Raw genomic sequence first — 20,410 nt, 5'->3', positions numbered from 1 at the left:
GACAGTTCCAGCTGTTCTGGGAGCAGCTGCAGACTCTACATCTCTCAACTGATGCCTCTCAACTCAGTACTGATGCCAGGTTTCTAAGAACTGTCAAAGTGACTGTTGAAGAAGGGACATCAAGGAGGTGGGCAGATCCCAGTTTGGCATTTAGGTGGTGTGCTCTTAAATTTCTAGCTAGTGATTGCTCTGGGATCAGACTGATGAAAGTACTAGAATTAATGCAGGCTGAAACAACCGAGGAATGGAGGTGGGGATTGGGGGGGATAATGGGTTGAATTTTGGTGTCAAATGTACTTTGAGATTAAACATTAAGAACCATTGAAAATTTCTGTTTACAACTGAAAGGTCTTATTATAGATTACAAATTGCTAGCATGAACAGACTTGCTAAAAACTATGGTCCTTCATAAATAAGTCATTTCTGACCGGGTCCCTGCCTCAGTTCCAATTCCTCCTCTTTCAGTTCCAACCCAATGACTGCCCCTTTGCACCCTGGGTAATATGATCCTGCTACGTCATTCCTCCCATTCTTGTCCAGGCAATGACCCACAGCCCAGCTTTTAGGTCAGATGAGCTAGAGGTCCAAGGATTAACTGACTCCTAGAAGCTCTGTACCAGTACAACCAAAACAGCATTATGTAGATATGTGCAAAAGAGCAGCTTTTAAGTAACATAGAGCAATATGGGCCATGCGTAGCACAAACACTTGCCAACTTCTGTACACCTGGATATGTATGCAAGCAGATTATTAATAAATACAAAAACTCTTGAACAAATGAACATTGAAATAAAATCTTGTAAAAAAAAATCCCATAAATTAAGACTGAATAGACACTGAATGGTTTTAACAGACAGTTTCTTTTCTCAGGAAAAAAATTAAAACACACTTTTTTTTTCAGTTCAGGTTGTTCTTGTTGCCATGGAGACCACATTCTCTCCAGCAGACAGATTGACTCTCACCTCTCTTTCTCCCCCTCTCTCACTTTCCCCTCTCTATCATTCTGTCTTTCACATTTACTATGGCCATATGTGCTGGAATAAACCAATCACCACCTTACAACAAGGCTAAGGTTCTCCCATGAAGAACCTAACTTTACACCAATGATACGATCAGTCTGTGCTCCTGTGTGGAGATCATTAGGTGCAGCTGAAAGGACATTGTCTCTTACTCATTCAGTTCTTCGTTCATTCCACAACGGGCATGCTCACTCCATTCATTTATTTGCTTTTTTTGTGTGTGTTTTTGGAAGATAAATGGATGAATATTGTCAGCTGGATTCTCACTCAGGAAAACATGCTGGGACATGCTGGTACTCTCCACAAACGCGCGTGCACACACACACACACACACACACACACAGCTGGTGTGTGTGGCTTGCCTCAGGATGCATTCTGACATCCAGTTTCACACCAGGTTGCTGATGTCTGCTTGCCGGGAACATGGCTGCATCAGCCCACTGCTGGACAGACAGAAGCATGATAAACATGTTTGTCTCTCCCCTCTCAATCTTTATGGGGACAGAACAGGACAGTTGGTGCCTTCTCTGCTCAGAGAAGACTCTCTCCATTTCAGCTCTCCAACACTGAGCCCATCTTCTCGATGCACCAAGAACTGGAAAAGCATGCCAGAGAAGGAAAGGTTCTCAGCCATCCACCCTAAAGTCCGGAATCACATGTTGGCATTGTTTGTCTCCTTTTCAGGTTGCTCTTTAAAGCCACCCACGTTTTCAAATGGGCAGTCTATTTTTAGTCTCGGCATTGTACAAAGGGACAACACACTGACACAATGGATATGATACAAACATGCTAGATGCTGACTAGTCTGTTTAGAATGAGCAGAGATCGGTTTCTTCAGTTGTCGCGGCAGCCACAATGTTCTGAGGAGCCACAAAAATGAGTTGCCGTTGCAAAGTAAAGGTTTCAAAGCCGAAGGTTCTCTGAAGCACATATTTGTTAGCTTGCAGCAGGAAAAAGAAAGCTTCACTGTTTGACATGTTAAACGTTAAAGTAGAGCTTTTAATAGAAGAAAAACTTTTTTTGATGAAATTGCACAGGAAGGTGAAAATCTTCACAGTTGGAATCCAGTAGACAATAACAATGGGAAAACAGGGAATCTGTAAAGAGAAGAGACAACAACATCAGAAAACGCAATGTAGTTTGAGCACCCTGAAGCCCTTTTGAACTTCTACATTTTGACACATTTTCAAATTGCTAGTTTTTTTTTTACTATTAAGGTATGAAATCTTCCATCTAGACTGAATCAATCAGAATTCTACTAAAGGAACCCATAAACAAAGTAGAGCAGACCCCCTTTTCAGAAACACTTCCATTTCACATGCACAGCTACACACACGCTCAGGTCTGGTCCTGCACTCCAAGAAAGAATAACAAGTCTGTAGGATCATATCCAGACGCGCGATCCTGAGCCTGGCCATTTGTTGCCCTCTTTTCTTGTCGCCCTCGAGGACAAACAAATGGAGAAGGACAGGTCACAGACCCGCACCTGTCCGACCAAGGACCCAGGGCAAATCCCCTGGGGCGGGCACATAAACATAGACAACATGGTGTACCATGCTGACTCTAGTTACAGTGTCACCTCAACAACAGCTAGGAAACTGGTCTTCTCTTTCACAAAAAGTCAAGGCAGGTTTATTTATATAGCACCTTTCTTACACTGCAATCACTGTGATCATGTGTTTTACAAATAAGAAAATATAGAGAAACAGATGTAGGAGAATAATATAAATATGATTTTAAAAGAACAGAAATAAACAAATAAAGCAAAAGCGTCACCTAATGATACTCGTGCCGCGACTGAATCTGCTGTTGTGTTGCTTGGCCAGGCAGTGGGTCTAGTGACCCTGTGCTGACTGCTTGTGAGAAGAATTTTTAAAGGTCTTAACAGGAAACTGCCTAGCTAAGATTTAAGAGCTGCAAGAGAAATTGCCATCAATAATGAAGCATGAACTAAAAACTACAAATTACTATAGTTCATTACTACATTACATTACTACATTACAGCTAAAACACCGATTGTCTATGCTGAGAGCTAGCCCTTGGGTGGCTACGGTGCTGTTTCAGCAGTTCCTCATTAGGAATAGATTTAAAGTTCAATATTCAACAGGATGTCATGTTAACGACAGCTAAAATGATCATTTGTTTCTCTCTTTGCGATTGAGTCACATATCTTTCTCTGAGTGCCTTAGCTGGAACAATGAGCAGTAAAAAAGGGTATGATGTATGACTGGTGTTAGCTAGCCATCACTGATTCACCTCCCTCTTTTGGAAGATGTATTTTTGCCACATCTTTCTTCTCCCATCAAGTCTCTCTCTCTCTCTCTCTCTCTCTCTCTCTCTCTCTCGTTAAGATGGCTTTATTAGTACAATATTATTAAGCTCTAGTTAAGATGGATTATTGGTACAATAAATCCTGAAAGTTTCAGAAAATACATATTAAAAAGCTGATTAGTATCTGCATTAATAAAAGTAACATCAACAAAATAATAAGATATTATATAAACAGAGGTCTGCATGTGTAGGGGTTGGTGTGAGTATTTTGAAACAAGGCTTACTGTGTACCCTTCTCCGAGAAAGCTCAGTCATTTTTCATGTTGGGTTATAATCATTGCAATTTGGGATTATATTTTGTATTTTAATAGTTTTGTTGAAATTATTTTTCACAATAGAGCATCTCTGTCTCACCCTCAACTTTCTCCCTTGCTTTGACTAAAAGCCATGCAGGAAGTAATGACAGATGTTACTTAATGCTACTTTGTTTCTCTCTCTCTCTCTCTCTGTCCCTTAATCCCACACTTATATACACTTTAACTAAACAGTTAGAGAAATGATTTCCCGTCAGTGTGAAAATTAGCTGAGCCCTGGGGTCAAGTCCTAGTCTTTAGCTATTAGCAAGCATGCCTATAAAAGCCTGAGAAGAAAACCAAAACTGAATCTAAACTCTAAAGCTAAACTGCACACCCACCCACCCATTCATCCACCCATCCATGCATCCATCCCTGCCGTTATACATCCAGTCCACGATCCTTTCACCCATTGTATGTGGAGCTACCACAGGGTTTGTTCTGGAGACAAAGCATTCCCTGGAGCATGAGTCCTGCTTAAAGACAGCATGGGGCTGCTTGTCAGTGGAGTAGGGCTGGCTTGCGCTAATGACCTCCCCCTTCGTTGCAGCCTTCAGTGCATGCCTGACATGCCTCCTGCACACACAGGCGCGCGCACACACACACACACACACACACACACACACACACACACTCACGCGCGCACACATGCACGTGGGCTTATGAGCCAATCATATGATAGTCATTTGTTATTTTCGCCAAGCAAATGCGTGTATGGAGTTCAAAATGATTGCAATTTAGTTCTTTTCTAACAATACACACTACCCTTAGGAAAACAAGACCAGAAAGCTTACTGGTTAGTGTGTCCAAAAGCACATGGGTCTCACATGACCCTCTATGATATTTTAGGAATATGGATATTTTAAGGATATAAGACTTTTGCCCCCTGGCTTGAGGTCAACAACACTAATTGCAATGGATTTGTCATGTATGTAGCTGTTGTTTCAAACAAACTGGTTTTGGGAAGCCCATCAGGATTCTCGGCTTTTCTCAGTGGAAAAAAGAAAGGAAACTGTGAGAACTATGTATGTGTGTGTGTGTGTGTGTGAGAGAGAGAGAGAGAGAGAGAGAGAGAGAGAGAGAGAGAGAGAGAGAGAGAAATTAACCACTCTTCCTTGCAGGAAGGGGAGGCTGTCTGTGAAGTTCCCGTGGGAGAGATAGTAAAGGGAAGAAGAGTGTGAAAAAAAAGTCAGCAAAGAGGGGTTAAAAAACGAGAGAGAAGCTTTGTTTACCCTCCCTTTTCCAGACCACCCCCTCTCCTCTCATCCTCCTTTTCCTCCTCTCTCCCCTCCCACTCTTCTGGCCAGCGGTGAGCCATCTCCCATCCCCTTCTTATGGGGGAGGGGAGGGGTTGGGAGAGCAGAGGACAGCTTTTAAGAACACTTCATGGCCATTTAAATGCATAGGAATGTCCCAAAGGACAAAAGAAATTATCTGCCCAGTCAAAGTAGGTGGCATTCAACTGCCACACATACGCGGGCCTTGGCCACCGAGACCTTTGAGAAGCAAAGATGAATGTTCAAACGCTTGGTGGAAGGGCAGGAAGTGGGATTGGTGTCAGGAATGGAGTAAGTTTTCCTGACAGCCCCTCACGCCCCCACATCCAACCACCTTCATTTAATCATTTATTAGTTTAAAAAACAGAGCTGTATCCTCATATCTCTCCCATGTGAAGGGGTCCAGGGAAGGAGGGATAGCACAGCCTCGTTAGGTTGGCTAACCCACAGGTCCCGAGGCACATGGAGGAGGCCCTTGAGTGTATATTTTGTCTTTTTTGTCACAATCAGATGAGCCATGCAGGGGAGGTCATGAGTGCCGAGGTGCAACAGAAAAAGGCCACGCTGTCATGGGAGGATGGGATATTTTTTCTTCTCGCATCCATTTCCTCATACTCTTCATATGATTGCGTGCATGCTTCCCGAGAACATGTCATGAGAAGGTTTTCTAAGAAATTTTTGTTTGTTTGTTTCCCTACATCATTCCTTTTAGATTCCCCTCCTTTAAATTAATTGCAGATGGATTTGGCACTTTCAGAGTCTGAGTATGTACACTGTTAACAAATCTTCTTCCCTGGAAGATATTATAATATTATATTAGAATGAGCTCTGGCATCCTATACACCAAAACAACGTGGCATTTGACGGCTCTTCTAAACTTTAAATTCTGATCAGGTGTCCAGTGCAAATTCGGCTGTTTAAAAAAAAGAAATGTTTGGCCTTTATACGTGTTTCAGACAAACATCACATGCTTTACTTTCCCTTATACAAGAGCTCTTATAAATCCCCTTCCCCTCACTGCTGTACCATATTCACCAATCACATCAAGTCCCGGGCGCTAGACTGTACCCTCCACTAGCACACTACGTATCGTCATGTATACCATTAATCTAATTTTTCCCTCATTCCACCTCTTCTGTTTCTCTCTCTCTCTTCTTTCTCTCTATTTCTGTTGTCTTTACCTTGCCTCCTTTCTTATTCTTTCTCCTCTTTCCTTCCTTTCTCTCTCCACCCTTAGACAAATTTCCCCCTCAGGGACAATAAAAATCTTCTATTCTGTTTCAATTACCCTTGGTACTACGCCCCACACAGCACACCCATAACTCATTCAGGCATCCCAGAAGACATCTCCCAAACACACACACAGACACACACCTCACGAATCACTATATCGAAATTTCCCGTGTGAAATTGTTACAGTGTATGACCGACGCACACACCCTGAACTTCAAATGCAGCATGTAGCGCTTGCCAGTTTTGCTATGTGTGTGTCATAGCAGAAAGAGAGGAATCTTCAGCTCCGTGACTTCTATCAACCTCCGAGAAGCTTTCGATATGACTCACCTCTCTCTCTCTCTCTCAACCTCTCCACCCCTGTCTCTATCTGTTTCACTCACACTGTTGCTCTTTCAAAGCTGGAAGCAGATCTGATAGCATAGCCTCTGTATTGGCCAGTCAGTACACACACACAGATACACAGACACACACACACACACACACACACACAATCCTGAATCAAAGCACATACCACTGCTGAGGAATATATTCTGGCCTGTTGGGTCCCTTTGTTCAAGGCAACCCTGAAATTACCTAAGCATTCAGATTAGCTATACAGCACATTAGCCTGTACTCTCCAAAATCATCTCAGTGCAGTCCTAACATCCACCCAAAAGTGACATATGGAGACTACATTTAAATTACTACAGAGATTACAATCCAATTAATTTTAGCTATAGTACATTGACTGTTCCGGCATGTTATTAGTGAGCATTAGTGAGCATTTCAGCATTTCAGAGACAATCCACCCACTCCCCTCGGGCTGGACACACACACACACACACACTATGAAGCTAGTGAAACTAATCTAAACAGATTTTTAAAAAGGCAGAAGGACAGATCTATAAATTAATGTGCAAACTGTCAAAACTGGCTGATATTCAAAAGTATATGGCCCTTTTCTCTCTAAATGACTGAGGCAAAGGTCTGGTCCTGATTTAATAAGAAAATCTTTTCTTGTATACAAAGAAGGCATCATCAAGAAATAGCTGGTACACAAAGCACAGTTGAATATAAATCAATAATTCATTTATTTTTTATGAACTGTAATTGTAGTGTAGTGGCCTCCCCTGTGATGGACTGGGGATCAAGCTACTATTTGGGCAAGTGCTCCTAGCTATATCAATAAGAGTCCTTGGACAAGACTCCTAACATTACATTCGCCCACTTCTGTAGCATGATTGAAATTGCAAGTTGTGCTGGATAAGAGTGTATGCCAAATGTGTATGCCAAATGTGTATATTTAAAATCTGGAACACTCCCAGACAAGTAAGAAAAAAGTGTTAAAATAAATCAATGATGAGCATCACTGCACTGTCATTTATTTTTAGGACAGGGTTATGTGACAACAGGCATATTATCCTATTAGAAGCTAAAACTTATGCCTTGAAAAACAATCCATTAACAGATTATGTTAACAGGTTCATGACCTTAGTTGACAGTGACTTGACACACCTCATTAAACCAATATACTGGAATTCCCTTGTGTTTCTGGGAGCAATGCTTTCAAATGTGTTTCTTCTCTTCATAAAACCTCTTCATGGAGGTTTCATGAATATCGTTTTGCTAGAAAAGTACTTTTAAGGGTGAGTGCATCTTTACGGTGGAATTTGTCTGGTCAAGTCACTTTTAGTTTAGTATACCCACCTCACAGGAAAAAAGAAGGTCTTGGGGAGTGAAGGCATGGAGCCATCAGGCTGGGAGGTGCTTCCAGGTGCTGACGAAGGCAGTGGGGATTAGGGAATAGGGTACAGTGGTTATGCTGTTCCAGGCATCCAATGTGGGGTCATAGCAGTCTAGCGTCTTGCAGCGCTGTGTTCCAAAATAACCGCCGACAACGTACAGTTTGTTGCCCGAGGCAACTGCTTGGCAGCTCATGCGCTTAGCCGTAACATCACCTACTTTAGTCCACTGGTAAGTCTCGCTGCTGAACTTGTAGGCTGAGCAGGCGGAGAACTCTGTGTCGCCCCCCATCACAAAGATCTGGTTCCCTAAAACAGCAGCCGCCGTGTAGCGCCATGGCTGTGGGCAAGATGCCGGCACAGTCCAGTGATTCTCCACCGGGTCGTAGCACTGCACCTTGGGCAACTTGTCATGGGCCACACTCGTTCCTCCAAAGGCAAACAACTTGAGCTTGACACTGACCACTGCTGCATTGCTGACGCCCTCACGTAGAGGTGCAACCATGCTCCACTTGTTGGCAACTGGGTCAAACTGCTCCACCTGTTTCAAGGAGACAGACGGCGATGCTGGAAGGCAACCAGTGGCAGCTGTATGTCCCCCAACCACATAGAGGCAGTGACGAAGTTCAGCTGAGCCATGACCAAATCGAGCTATCAGCATGGGAGCTGCTTTGGACCACTCTTCATGCAAGGTATCATATACCCAAACGTCCTTGGACACACCATTCTCTGAGCCCCGGCCACCTGTCACATAGACTTTGCAGCCAATAGCACAGGCACTGAACTCCTTCCGTGGACTGGGAATGTCTGCCTTTGGGATGATTTCCTTGGCCTTCTGGTCCACCAAGTAGAGCTTGTCACACATAAATGTAGGGCCACCTAGCAGGAATAGGGCATGGCTAGTCTTGCGAGGCCTGGCACAAGGACTATTGACCACGCCGTCGTTCTGCAGAATACGAAGCTTGCAGCGGATGGCCTCATCCACCAGTTCCTTGCTCTTGGCCTGTGCGTTGATGAGCTCCTCTGTGGAGACATTCTCCATGAGGAAGATGGCAGGCAGGAGGGCAAGTCGTACGGTGCACAGCAGCTCGGGCAAGTGGCAATGTCGTCGCTCAAGGTCATAGTTCACCCAGTTGAGTGCTGACTCATAGACCAACCGCTCATCCTCCGTCTCCAACTCCTCATGTGCGAGCAGCTGCACCACCATGTCCTTGGGCAGCTGCAGGAACTCCTCTGTCTTGCAGATGGCTGGGAAGTTACTGAGGCACATACTCCAGGAGAGCTGGGACAGCTGGGTGCACTGGTGAGCATCAGACAGGAGGAGCATGCCCAGGCAGTTTGACGGGTGAAGGTTCTTCTCCAGGAACTCAGCACAGGCATCACGGATGTCCTGGAATTCCAGCATGTCTCCAGCCTCCAGCAGAGACTCAGCGTTCTCCTCGTTGATTACCACACGAGACGAGTAAGCATAATCCAAAAGAAGTTCTAACACCTGGTTGACAGAGAGCGACACTAATGTTAATTTGATAAAACCTCAAGATGCTGAACATTTGTTAATATTATGTTACTAACTATGAGATCTCCATATTAACTATGAGATCTCCAGTACCTCTGGGTGTATTGAGTCTCTGAAGTCCACCTCCTTAGCCTGACTCTCTCTCAGCCCACCACTGAACATGGCCTCAAAGTACCGGCTGCAGGCAGCCAGCACGGCCCGATGGCAGGGAAAGGAACGACTCCCCGCGTGGAGTAAAACGTCGGTGAAGAGCCTCTGCTGCCGCAGAGCATTCAGGTGCATCAGGACGCTGTCGGCATAGGAGGACTTGTGGAAAAGGTACATGTTCATGGAGCCTGTGCTGGCCCGTGACTTGCGGTTCTCGTGGACACAGACAGACATTTTCATTGAATCCTGTGAGGGGAACAGCAACAGTTACAATAGATGACTTCTCATCATTTCATTGCTGAGTTGGGGGGGGGGGGGGGGGATTGGAATATTTTGTTAGTATTTACAAACTCACTCAATGAGCACACAAGATACTGAACAAAAGACGCTTGAAATAATTTGAAATTAAAAAGCTTATTCTCTGATATGGTACATTCTGGCTTGCAGATACTTGCAGAGTAGGTTTAGGGTTAGTCGCGGGTCATTAAATGAAATAATCAATATCAGCAAAAATCTGCAAATAGCCATGTCAGACCATGAAAACACAGCAGAACATGATGTCACTCCGCAAACACATACACAAAAAAAAAAACACTGCATCTGTCTCTGATGTCTAGCCGCCAGGAATGTCAGCAAGTTTAATCATTACCAGGTGTTCAAAGGCGGATGAAAAGGAGAAAAAAAGAAAGGAAAAGAGGATTAAAAAAAACTTTCAAAAGTAAACATCCCAGCCACTCTACATAGTTATGACAAGACCAAGAAGCAGACGACCACTGAGCGCAGAGTCATCATTAAGTGTGTTAATGTCACCGGCTACCATCTGGTTGCCTATATAGCGCGCATTCAAATCCAATCAGGGGTAATTTCCATGTAACCGATACGCGTCCTTTGGTCCTTGCCGGCTGTCACCGTCCCTTCTGGGCGGATTTAATTGTGTTTTCGTTAATGGCTCTGCGGACCCAAAGGTAGTCCGTAAACGAACTAAATACATTAAAGACGCTAGCAAAGTTGATACATAGCACCTGATGCCATCTGATAATTCACTTAAACTGGTCACAGCTGCGAAAGAGCAAAAAACACGGTGCTGACACAATACAAATCATTCCGCAACAGTTTTATAACAGCCTCGTACAAGAGAAGGTATGTAGTGTCGTATTAAATCAATTGTTACCCAATATCAAAGGAATAAATAAATAACCAAGCTTATTGCAGTATATGACCGTTATAGGCTACCCTACGTAATATATGAATTTTTGTTAAATGTCTAAATGTAAATTCAACTTTGCTAAACATGCTTTAAAATACAATATACAAGATGCAGAACTCGAATGGTTTTATGACAATAAAATGGCTCATAATGTAAAACGGCAATTTATCCATTGGAAACCATACATTTTAAACGGTGGTTCTAGCTCATTGTTTGCAAAACACAAGACTGGACTACATTCGCACACTGGAGATTAAGTACGCATAATGACAGATATTTACAAACTATAAACTTTTTAGCGAACAAGGTTTCCAATTTAAAATAGCTGCTTTTCTTTTAAAGTACAAGATTGATTCATGGCTTGCAGGTAACGCGGCCGCTCTACGTTTAGGCTTCCCGACAGTAGCTCAATTAATGTAGCCTAGACTTCGCCACGGGAAAAGCTAATATGTCTGACAGTTCAAGGAATTTACGTAATTGGAATTTTTGGATAAATGTATATACCTCTGTGCGAAAGCAGGAGTTCAATTCTGTCCGCTTTAGCGCTCCAGCATGCCAAACCGTTGACAGCCACGATGTGTTAGGGGATTAATCCTCGTGCACCCGTATAAAACTGGTCGAACAACTGCAATCTAATGGACCTATTTGCCAAGGCTTAAAAAAGTTTTTGTGCTCTTGTCGTTGGCTTGGCCAAAGTCGTGTTCTTGGACACGTCGGGATCCTCGCAGTCGCTTGTCGCATGCCAGTCTGTCCTGACCACGGCCGAAGGGGTGAGTTTTAATCGAAAAATAGAGGCGGGGCGCCTGTCTTTAGGCAGGGGTGGGAGGATGCGTTCAAGTCCAATGAAGAGAGAAAAGTACGAACGATTAGACATGCGATGGTTTCATTAAAAGGATATAGGTGGGCTACTGTTTATGAAGCGGAGAGATAAGCAGTGCTTCCACTAATACCTCAGTCAAGCATCTGTGAAGATTCTTCTGTAGGTATAAAATTCAGCAACCACAATTCAGGCATCATTAAAGATGAATGATAACCACTAAAAGAGCAGTTGGATCGAACAATGGCAGACGCCCGCTAAGGAGATAATAAATCTACTTTATATAAACTGCGTAGTACATTCCCCATTAACTGCTCATTTAGAATCAATCTTAAGAAGCTTTGACAAGATTATTTTCTGGTGGTTTACTGTAGGGACTATTTTATACAGTGCCGTAGCAGTCGTAGAGACCTGGCACAGTTCCCAATCTTTCCTATATTAACACATTAGTTCATGTAAGAAAGGAATTGGTAATTAGCTCATAAATTGAATCTGTCAGAGAAGAGATTATTTACAATGTAATAGCGCCCTCTGTTGATCAAGCAATGATGGGTGACTTCATATATTGTATTACATTCTGCATGATGCATGTAGTGTTAAAGCACAAACAAGCAAAAACTATTAAAACAAATTGCACAAAACATCATAAAGTCATCAAAAGACATCCTTGTAACGCTCACAGCAGTTTGAGGGAGTTCACTTCTCTGCCAAGTACTTTCTATAGCAAGTTTTATATGGAATAATTGGCATGTGTGCATGTGTGCGTGTGTGTGTGTGTGTGTGTGTGTGTGTGTGTGTGTGTGTGTGTGTGTGTGTGTGTGTGTGTGTGTGAATCCAAAGTCTTTGTCTGTGCGTGGTAGGGTCTCTTTGCGCATGTGCTATAGATTATTTGTTCCCTGGAATGAAGCGTCATATTCTGTGACACCAGGCTTTTCTTTATCTATTTGTCTTTCTTGTAATGTAATAGGAAAAAGAGCAAGAGGCTTTTCTGGAACTCAGACATATCGCCTTTATGAGAATCAATTTCAGAGCCTGTAATAGTCTCCATTTTCATACCTATGAAAGGACACTGAAGTGAAAAATCACTGACAAGCCAGTAAATATCTTAAATAACAAAATGTTATTTAACTAGCACAGAGACCATGATGAAGTGTGACAATTGCCACTACACTTTTGATTGGCTGTGAAATGATGTCAGGTCGATATTCCAAGTTAGTGACTTTTTGAAAAGAAAAAAAAAAGATTAAAACAACTACCTCCAAGATGTTTTTCCATTTGCAGTACTATAGATAATGTTAACCATAATAATAATGCATATTGTTTATACAGCTAGCACATGTTCATGGGATGGTCATCTGAAGGTGTTTCACAGTTTAAAGTAAAACAGAAAACAGTATGGAACAGGTTAAAGTAAATTTCAATGAGTAAATCGAGTAAATAAAATAAGAATACAGTGAAATGCAATAAAATACAATGTGAAAATGTAGCCAAGTAAAAGTATAATTAAATGAATAAAAAAGTATAATAAAATGACTGAAAAATGTAAATAAAACATTTTAAAAAGCTTAATGCAAAGGAAAGTCCACATCTTTCTTAAAAACAGATAATGAATCTGAGTTGAACATACTGTAATTTTTGCTTTCACTTAGAAGTAATAAATGCAATAATTAAGAGGCAAAGACTCTTGATATATTTCTATAAATGTAAAAAGAAGACTTACAGATGGTAGGAACATGAAAGTCAAACAAAAGTGCTGAGTCCATTCTAACCTCAAGACTCAAAACATATGGTAATAATAGGATTGAATGACCACTTATATGGGATTGGTTGAAGCCATATTTAGCTGCAAATAGGTTCCCACAAGCATGACCTTGTATTTGCTGTTGCTCAGCTACAACTGGTCATATATTAGGGTAGAGTTGAGATAGTTGGATACATTTTAAGAACACATTTTTTTATATAGTTTTACAGCAGATAACTCAAAAAGAGAGTACTTTGCTGAAAGACAGAGACCTTTTATTAATTGTAGTAACACTGAATGGCACAATTATAAATACTCAGTGAATCTGTTATAATATATTAATTACACCTTTAAATCATATACGTTATTTACCTCAACTGAGGTCTGAGTGGAAAGCCACTCCACAGACATGTCAGAAATGATTAACTGTCCTGGTCACTTTAATTGTTGTAGTTATGGTAGGTCTATTATAGGCCCTGAATATAATATGCACAACATGTTCCTGTCAAACAGTCTACAAAGTGTAAGTTTACATTTAACAGCTATGGCACACCATAAGTTTGACAACAGTCACGTGCCCTGCAACATGTGACCTTTTTGCTGCTGTATTTAAGTTAAAAGTAATAACCTTTAGAATGCATTTATCTGATGCAAATATAGGCAATATAAAAAAAATAGATGTTGCATTAAAAGCAGCTCTGCTTCATTATTAACTCCTGAAACTTTAGCTGTTCACTAACTTCAGTACTATACATTTCTCCACCAGAGTATTGTCATCACTCTACGGCACCGTGGGGTGGAGCCACCAGGTAGCTTTTTTATATAAGTTCCCTTCTATAGCAGTTTTCCTTCTGCAGCAGTTTTACGTTCTCTGTTTTGTTGGTTAACATTGAGACTTTGGTAGGGGAAAGTAACCCTACATCCATAGTCATTCAGCTAGGCCACTGTTCATAACCACTGAGTTCTTATAAATGAAAAGATTCAGTACTTGCGCTTGCATGTTGGCTTGGAGTGTCAAAACAGCTAAAGTTTTGCACAGTATTTTTCTTACGGAAAATGATGATGCCATATACGTCACTTGATCAGAATTGGGTACAGAAGGCTGATGTGTAGGATGCTGCAAGCGTATTGTGATACTGAAACAAAGTCATAAATAATTATGGAATCACATGATTTTTTGAATCACGTTGCTCTTATTAAATATCAGACTAAAGATATCCACTCACAGGCAACTTTATTTTGCACACCTTGCTAGTACCGGGTCGGACCCCCTTTTACCTTCAGAACTGCTGTAATTCTTTGTCGCATTGATTCAACAAGCTGCTGGAAACATTCCTCAGAGATTTTGGTAGATACTGAAATTATGGCATTACACAATTGTCACAGATTTGTTGGCTGCACGTCTATTATGCAAATATCCTATTTCACCACATTCCGAAAGGTGCAGTCTTGGTTTGAGATCTGGTAACTGTGGTCCATTTGAGTAAAGTGAACTCGTTGTCACGTTCAAGAAACCAGTTTGAGACAATTTGTGGTTTGTGACATGGTGTGCTATCCTTCTGGGTGTAGCCATCAGAAGATGATCATGAAGGATCATGAAGGAATGGATATGGTCAGCAGCAATAGTCAAATAGGCTGCGGTATTTAAACAATGCTCAACTGGTATTAAGGTGCCCAAAATGTGGTAAGAAAATTTATGCCACACCATCACATCAGCAGCAGCCTGAACAGTTGACTCAAGCAAGGATGGATCCATAATTTCATGTTGTTTACATCAAATTCTGACCCTTCCATCTGAATGTCACAGCAGAAAGTGAGACTCATCAGACCTGGCAATGTTTTATCAGTCTTCTGTTGTCCGATTTTGGTGTGCCTGTGCAAAGTGTAGCCTCAGTTCCTGGGGGGGGGGGGGGGGGGGTAGCTGATGTGGTCTTATGCTGCTGTATCTGCTGCTTTATCTGCTTCATGGTTTGACGTGTTCTGCATTTAGAGATGCTCTTCCACAAACTTCGATTGTTTTTGTTTTGTCTGTCAATTCTCCTCTCACCTCTGGCATCAACAAGGCATTTTCGCCCAGAGAAGTGCTGCTCACTGGATGTTTTCTCTTTTTCGGACCATTCTCTGTAAACCCAAGAGATGGTTATGCCTGAAAATACCAGTAGATAAACAGTTTCTGTAATACTCAGACTAGCCCCTCTAGCACCAACAACCATGCCACATTCAAAATGACTTAAATTACCTTCCTCCTGATGCATGGTTCGAATTTCAGCAGATTATGTTGACCACGTGCCCATACCTAAAAGCATTGAGTTGCTGCCATGTGATTGGTTGATGAAACATTTGCAATAATGAGCAATTGAGCACGTGTATCTAATAAAGTGGCCAGTGAGTGTATTATAATCTGATTAAATTTAAATGTAAAGCAAAACCAGTAGCGAGTTTGGATATTAAATGCAAAACTTAAATGCAACTTAAATGCAAAATCGCAATGTTACCACAATATATAGACTGCCCATTTAACCACAGGAAGTGCGCACATTTCTAGTTATGGTCTTACCCTCTGATATCTTAATTTTATTAATAAAATATTACTTAAAAGGTGGTGTCTCAAGCATCTAGATGTCACAATTAGTCCCTCCGATTAGTATTTTAGTTCCGTGCATAGTTTCATTTTCTCCGCCCCTGGTTTGATTGCTTACACCTGTCCCTTGTTTCTACCTTGTTAAATTAATATGTTTAAACCCTGCCGTGTTCCCTGTGTCTTGGCTGTTCATTGTTAGGCTTCATTGTGTTTATGTGTTTGGTTGTTTTGCTGTTTTTGCAAGCCCATAAGTTTGTACTCCATGCCTTTGTGTTTATCCTAGCCTTTGTTATAGCCTGTTTCCCCTGTTTGCTTTTGTGTGTTTTGTTTGTTTGATCATGTATCCCCATGCTCTCTGTGTTGGTAATATGACAATGGACTGCTATAACGACTACGACTCTGGATTTGCCCATAATAAATCTTGCTCTTCTCCGCACTTGCGTCCGCCTGCTCTCCGCTCAATGTGACACTAGACAGAATTACCTAAGACAGGTAATTACTACAGAAAGAGAATGAACGGCACATAAAAATGAGATATGTCATTAAGAAGCTAGCTCCATGAAGCAGGGGAAAGCACATTACCGGCACTACAAGAAGATCCTTCACTGGCTTCATATCAGGTAGTACTACAGCCAGGTGGAGTCGTGATCACGCACAGGCTCAAGCACAGAAACAAATAATTGAAATAAGTAAATCTGGAGAACATGGTTCTCAAAACAAGGTATAAAAAGTAGTTATTATATAGCCTAAACATTTCCAGTGACCATACCAGCTTCAAATCCAGTTGTGCACAATGGCAAACATACTCAGACATACGCCAATGCCAAAGTGTCTTCAGCATGGTAGCCAGAACACAAATGTACCTTCCTGAGTGACAGTCTATATCCCAATGCCCTCTCTTTCAAGGGGTGATGGTCTCTTTCATGACAGACAAAGCAGGGACCTTTCTTCAGGGTTGAGCTTGGGCCAAACTAAAACAGCTGAGCTAAAATAGGAGAGACAGAAGGTCTCCCTGAGACATCAGTGACCCCTCTGCTTCACCATCAACAAACCTGTGTGAACGTATGAGAGAAGCAAGAAGACCCCACTAATTTCTCAGTTTACCTTAATTCTACATGTGCATGAACCCCAAGATCTACCCATTTACCTAATATAAAGATCCATTTCCAAAATCTTGACTAAACATGTTCATTTTTTAACCTGGACTGTGTCTGAGTCACAGACACTAACTGGAAGATTATTCCAAAGCTGTGAGATTTGTGAAAATGCTCTTCCTCCAGCTGGACTTTCATAATTCTATGTAGTAAGAGATAATCAGCACCTTTTGATCCAAGAAGGTGTGATGACCTAACTTGCATACTGAGGAGCAAAGCAATGTAGAGAATTTTCAGAATTTGAGGAGCAGCCAATGCAATGATGATAATACCAGGCTAATATCGTCAAACTTTCTGGTGCTTGTAAGGACTCTAGGTGCCGCATTCTGGGCTCACTTAAACTGGTCTAATACTAAGAAAGGACTTTTCCTGTAACCACGACAATGTTTTTCATCTTGGCTAGCAGGACACTATGGCCTATTGTGTCAACTCAAAATGCTTCACACAAGAGTAATACCACTTATTACATACAGTACCTAGATCTATTGCCCTGGGAAGGTTTTGCCAAAAATAAAAAACCTTACAAATATTACAAATATAATTTAAAAGTGGAGTGCAACATTAAATCTTCCTAATGCCCCATTTAACTAATTTCACATGGCACATGCAAATGTATTTATTCGTTTGGTGGACAGAAAATAATGTGAAATGGTAGGTGCAGAGGAGTAACAGCGAATGTGACATTAGCCAGGCAACAGTATTTCAAAAGAAAAGCCCATTTTGGCTTAAAACAGCATTGACACTACTGCATCCTTGGACCTGCTCTTAGCACAAAACAAGTGCCACATGATATTTTTCTCACTTCAAGCAGGCGTGTCCAATTTCTCAGGACAGGATTTAGACCATGAACATTACCCCCACTAAAATATATCTCCCAGTTCCCAATGAAATATAACTCATTTTTTAAGGAATATCAATTATATTGTGATTATCATCAGACAGCTGATGTGTCATTATGCATGGATAATTATATCATTTAAATAATTTAAGGAATTCATTGTATCACAATTATGTAAATATTAATTTTCTGACTGCAGTGAACAACAATAATAATATTGCTGACACTAATAATAATAATAATAATAATCATAATACAGCAACAGTAATAAGAGCTATATGTTTTGGGGCAGCGACTTTGTACTTCCCTGACAAGTATGTCTGTTTCCTCTTTTTTTTGTTTGCACTGCCATTCGTGCAGGTTCGCTGACATGACAAAATTGTTGCTGAGCTGTCGCTGACTCATGTTCAACTTTTAAAGGAGATGAGATGAGTTAATCTGATCGGGTATTGTTGTGGTATGTGTAAGCACGCCTGCTAATCATGTATTCAATCTAACCCAACTTCTTTGTCTGCACCTTCATGTGATGTCCGTTAAGATAAACCCAACATTTCTGCCACACCCGTACATTCCTGCACTGTAATCTTATGCCTAAGTTCTTAGTTTATGAAAATGGAGCCCATAACCTTAAACAGAGGATAGGAAAATATAGTAATGGGTTTCCCAAAACGTTCATAACACATAAGTAGCTTTGTAATGCATTACAAGCATTTCCAAATCCCTTTGTGACTAATGTAGTACTTACACATGGTCGTAACTTAAGAGTATCATAACCCATTTGTAACTCACTTAGTGCTTCTTAACTTGAAGTGCATGTGCAGTTATACTTCAAAAAGGATAGAGGCCACCAATTTTCTGCTGGTTCATGCTGGTTCTAAACACAGCAACAGCACCTTTACATATATAAAAACACAAAATCATGAAAATGAATATTTATTTATAAAATGTAATTGTATCACTTACGCTACATTCAGTGTCAACAAAAATCAAAGCTATTAGCTTGAGTTATGTAGTTAACATGGTCCTAGTATTAAATTAACTGTATGTATCATGGTTTTGTGGGTAATGTCACAACCTCCCACCATGAAGGTCGTTCAGTTCAATTCTGAGCATAAATATATAATGTTTAATTTTATTCCAGGGTTTAAATCATTTCATTCATGTGAAACAAAGAATATAACACAACTGAAGTACAGTTAATTTGTGGATGTACACATTTAAATGGCATAATTTAAGTGAAATTAAATGCATTTTCCAGAGTAGTAGTAGTAGTAGCAGTACATTAATAAATGTATTAATGCCTACAATTAGGCCTACAATTATAAATGCCTACAATTAGGCTACTAAGCTTGTTTTGACATAATCAATCAAATGACCGGATTACTCATTTACAAAATAAGTAGCTTGAAGTAAAACCAGGCTAGAGTAACACAACTTGGGATTTCTGCAGATTCTTGGAATATCCATAGGCTAAACAAAGCTGCTGCCAAATGTGTGCATGCTGTCACTAAAGCACTTCTGTGCCATGCACCAACATGTATAACAATTACACACACTAGGGATGCATTGCATAAAATCAAAATATGTTTTCATGCAATTGGAGGCATTCCTGGAATTGTTGGCGCAGTGAATGGCACACTGATTCCACACACACTCCCAGTCTCTTGAGTTCTAACTACATCTGCCTTAAAGGCTTCTCTGTGTGGACTGTGCAAGTCATATGCAACCACTAAGGCCTCTTTATGGACATTGTGGTGAAATGGACTGAGAGTACTAATGACTCCTTCATCTGGGCCAATGCTGGTATGTGTCAGATGGAAAAAGAAGTTGCAATTGTGGGTGGATATATATACTGAGTGATTGCGGGTATCTACTCTGAAGCCACTTAGTCATTCCTGTCATGACTTATCAGGAGAAATGGAAGCAAGGGCTATTTTGCTTAGAAACAAAAAGGCAAATGATAAGAATTTTTTTTGCCTAAATTTACACAAAGATTTATTTGGGATAAGTGAGCTGTGTTTGCTGTTGGGTTTTTTTGTATAATGATGTGGTGACTGAGCTACATCACTTCTTGTGCCGTTATATGCCACCTATTTCTCAAAAATGGTCTCCCCCCGCCGAAAAGTTCCCCATCTGCACTCTATCGGGTGAAACAGCCCCCCCTCCACCCCCTTGTTTGTTTTTGCCCAATTCAAACACTGGACATCAGGCGCTAGGCTCACACACGTTCTGTTTTCTTCAATTTCTTCAAAGGGTTGGGATTCAATTTAAGACCTAACCAATCATAAACATTTGTTTGCCATGCTGGGACATACAACTGCCTTACTCAATAATAGTTACACTTCATTGTAGGTGGTAGTCAACAAGCTTCAAGTGAGCACCCTCAAGTTTGAATGAAGAGCGATAGCCAGTAAATTTAAACGTCTGTGTTCTTGAATTCTGGGGTTCAGTTATACTGCTAGATTCCTCTGGCAAAAATTGATATGTTGTCATTCTAATGTGTTATGGTTAGGATTGGGTTTAGGAAAACTA

The 20,410-nt window shown here is 41.1% G+C and overlaps 1 protein-coding gene across 2 annotated transcripts; it reads right to left on the bottom strand.

The window, feature by feature from the left end:
* Window positions 1-1,856: 1,856 nt before the first annotated feature.
* enc1 (ectodermal-neural cortex 1) lies at window positions 1,857-11,495 on the bottom strand. Of its 2 annotated transcripts, none has more exons than XM_027007956.2 (4): window positions 11,252-11,495; window positions 9,487-9,786; window positions 7,843-9,369; window positions 1,857-2,116 (listed from the first exon to the last, which is right to left on the bottom strand). In XM_027007956.2, the coding sequence occupies exons 2-3, from the start codon at window positions 9,778-9,780 to the stop codon at window positions 7,888-7,890; spliced, it is 1,776 nt and encodes a 591-aa protein (XP_026863757.1). In that variant the 5' UTR covers window positions 9,781-9,786; window positions 11,252-11,495; the 3' UTR covers window positions 1,857-2,116; window positions 7,843-7,887. The 2 variants fall into 2 exon arrangements, with proteins under 2 accessions (XP_026863757.1, XP_026863758.1); XM_027007957.2 differs by lacking the exon at window positions 11,252-11,495 and adding an exon at window positions 10,563-10,589.
* Between the last annotated feature and the right edge of the window lie 8,915 nt (window positions 11,496-20,410).

Source organism: Electrophorus electricus, chromosome 5, assembly GCF_013358815.1.
Source record: "Electrophorus electricus isolate fEleEle1 chromosome 5, fEleEle1.pri, whole genome shotgun sequence".
In the NCBI taxonomy this organism is placed as follows: Eukaryota; Metazoa; Chordata; class Actinopteri; order Gymnotiformes; family Gymnotidae; genus Electrophorus; species Electrophorus electricus.
The sequence above is the reverse complement of the archived record's forward strand: the minus strand, read 5'-3'. Positions and strand labels throughout refer to the sequence as shown.

Coding starts and splice junctions, on each gene's coding strand:
- enc1 (XM_027007956.2), bottom strand. CDS start 9,780: ATGAAAATGTCTGTCTGTGTCCACGAGAACCGCAAGTCACGGGCCAGC. Junction 9,370..9,486: donor GAGACTCAATACACCCAGAG/GTACTGGAGATC, acceptor TCTGTCAACCAG/GTGTTAGAACTTCTTTTGGA.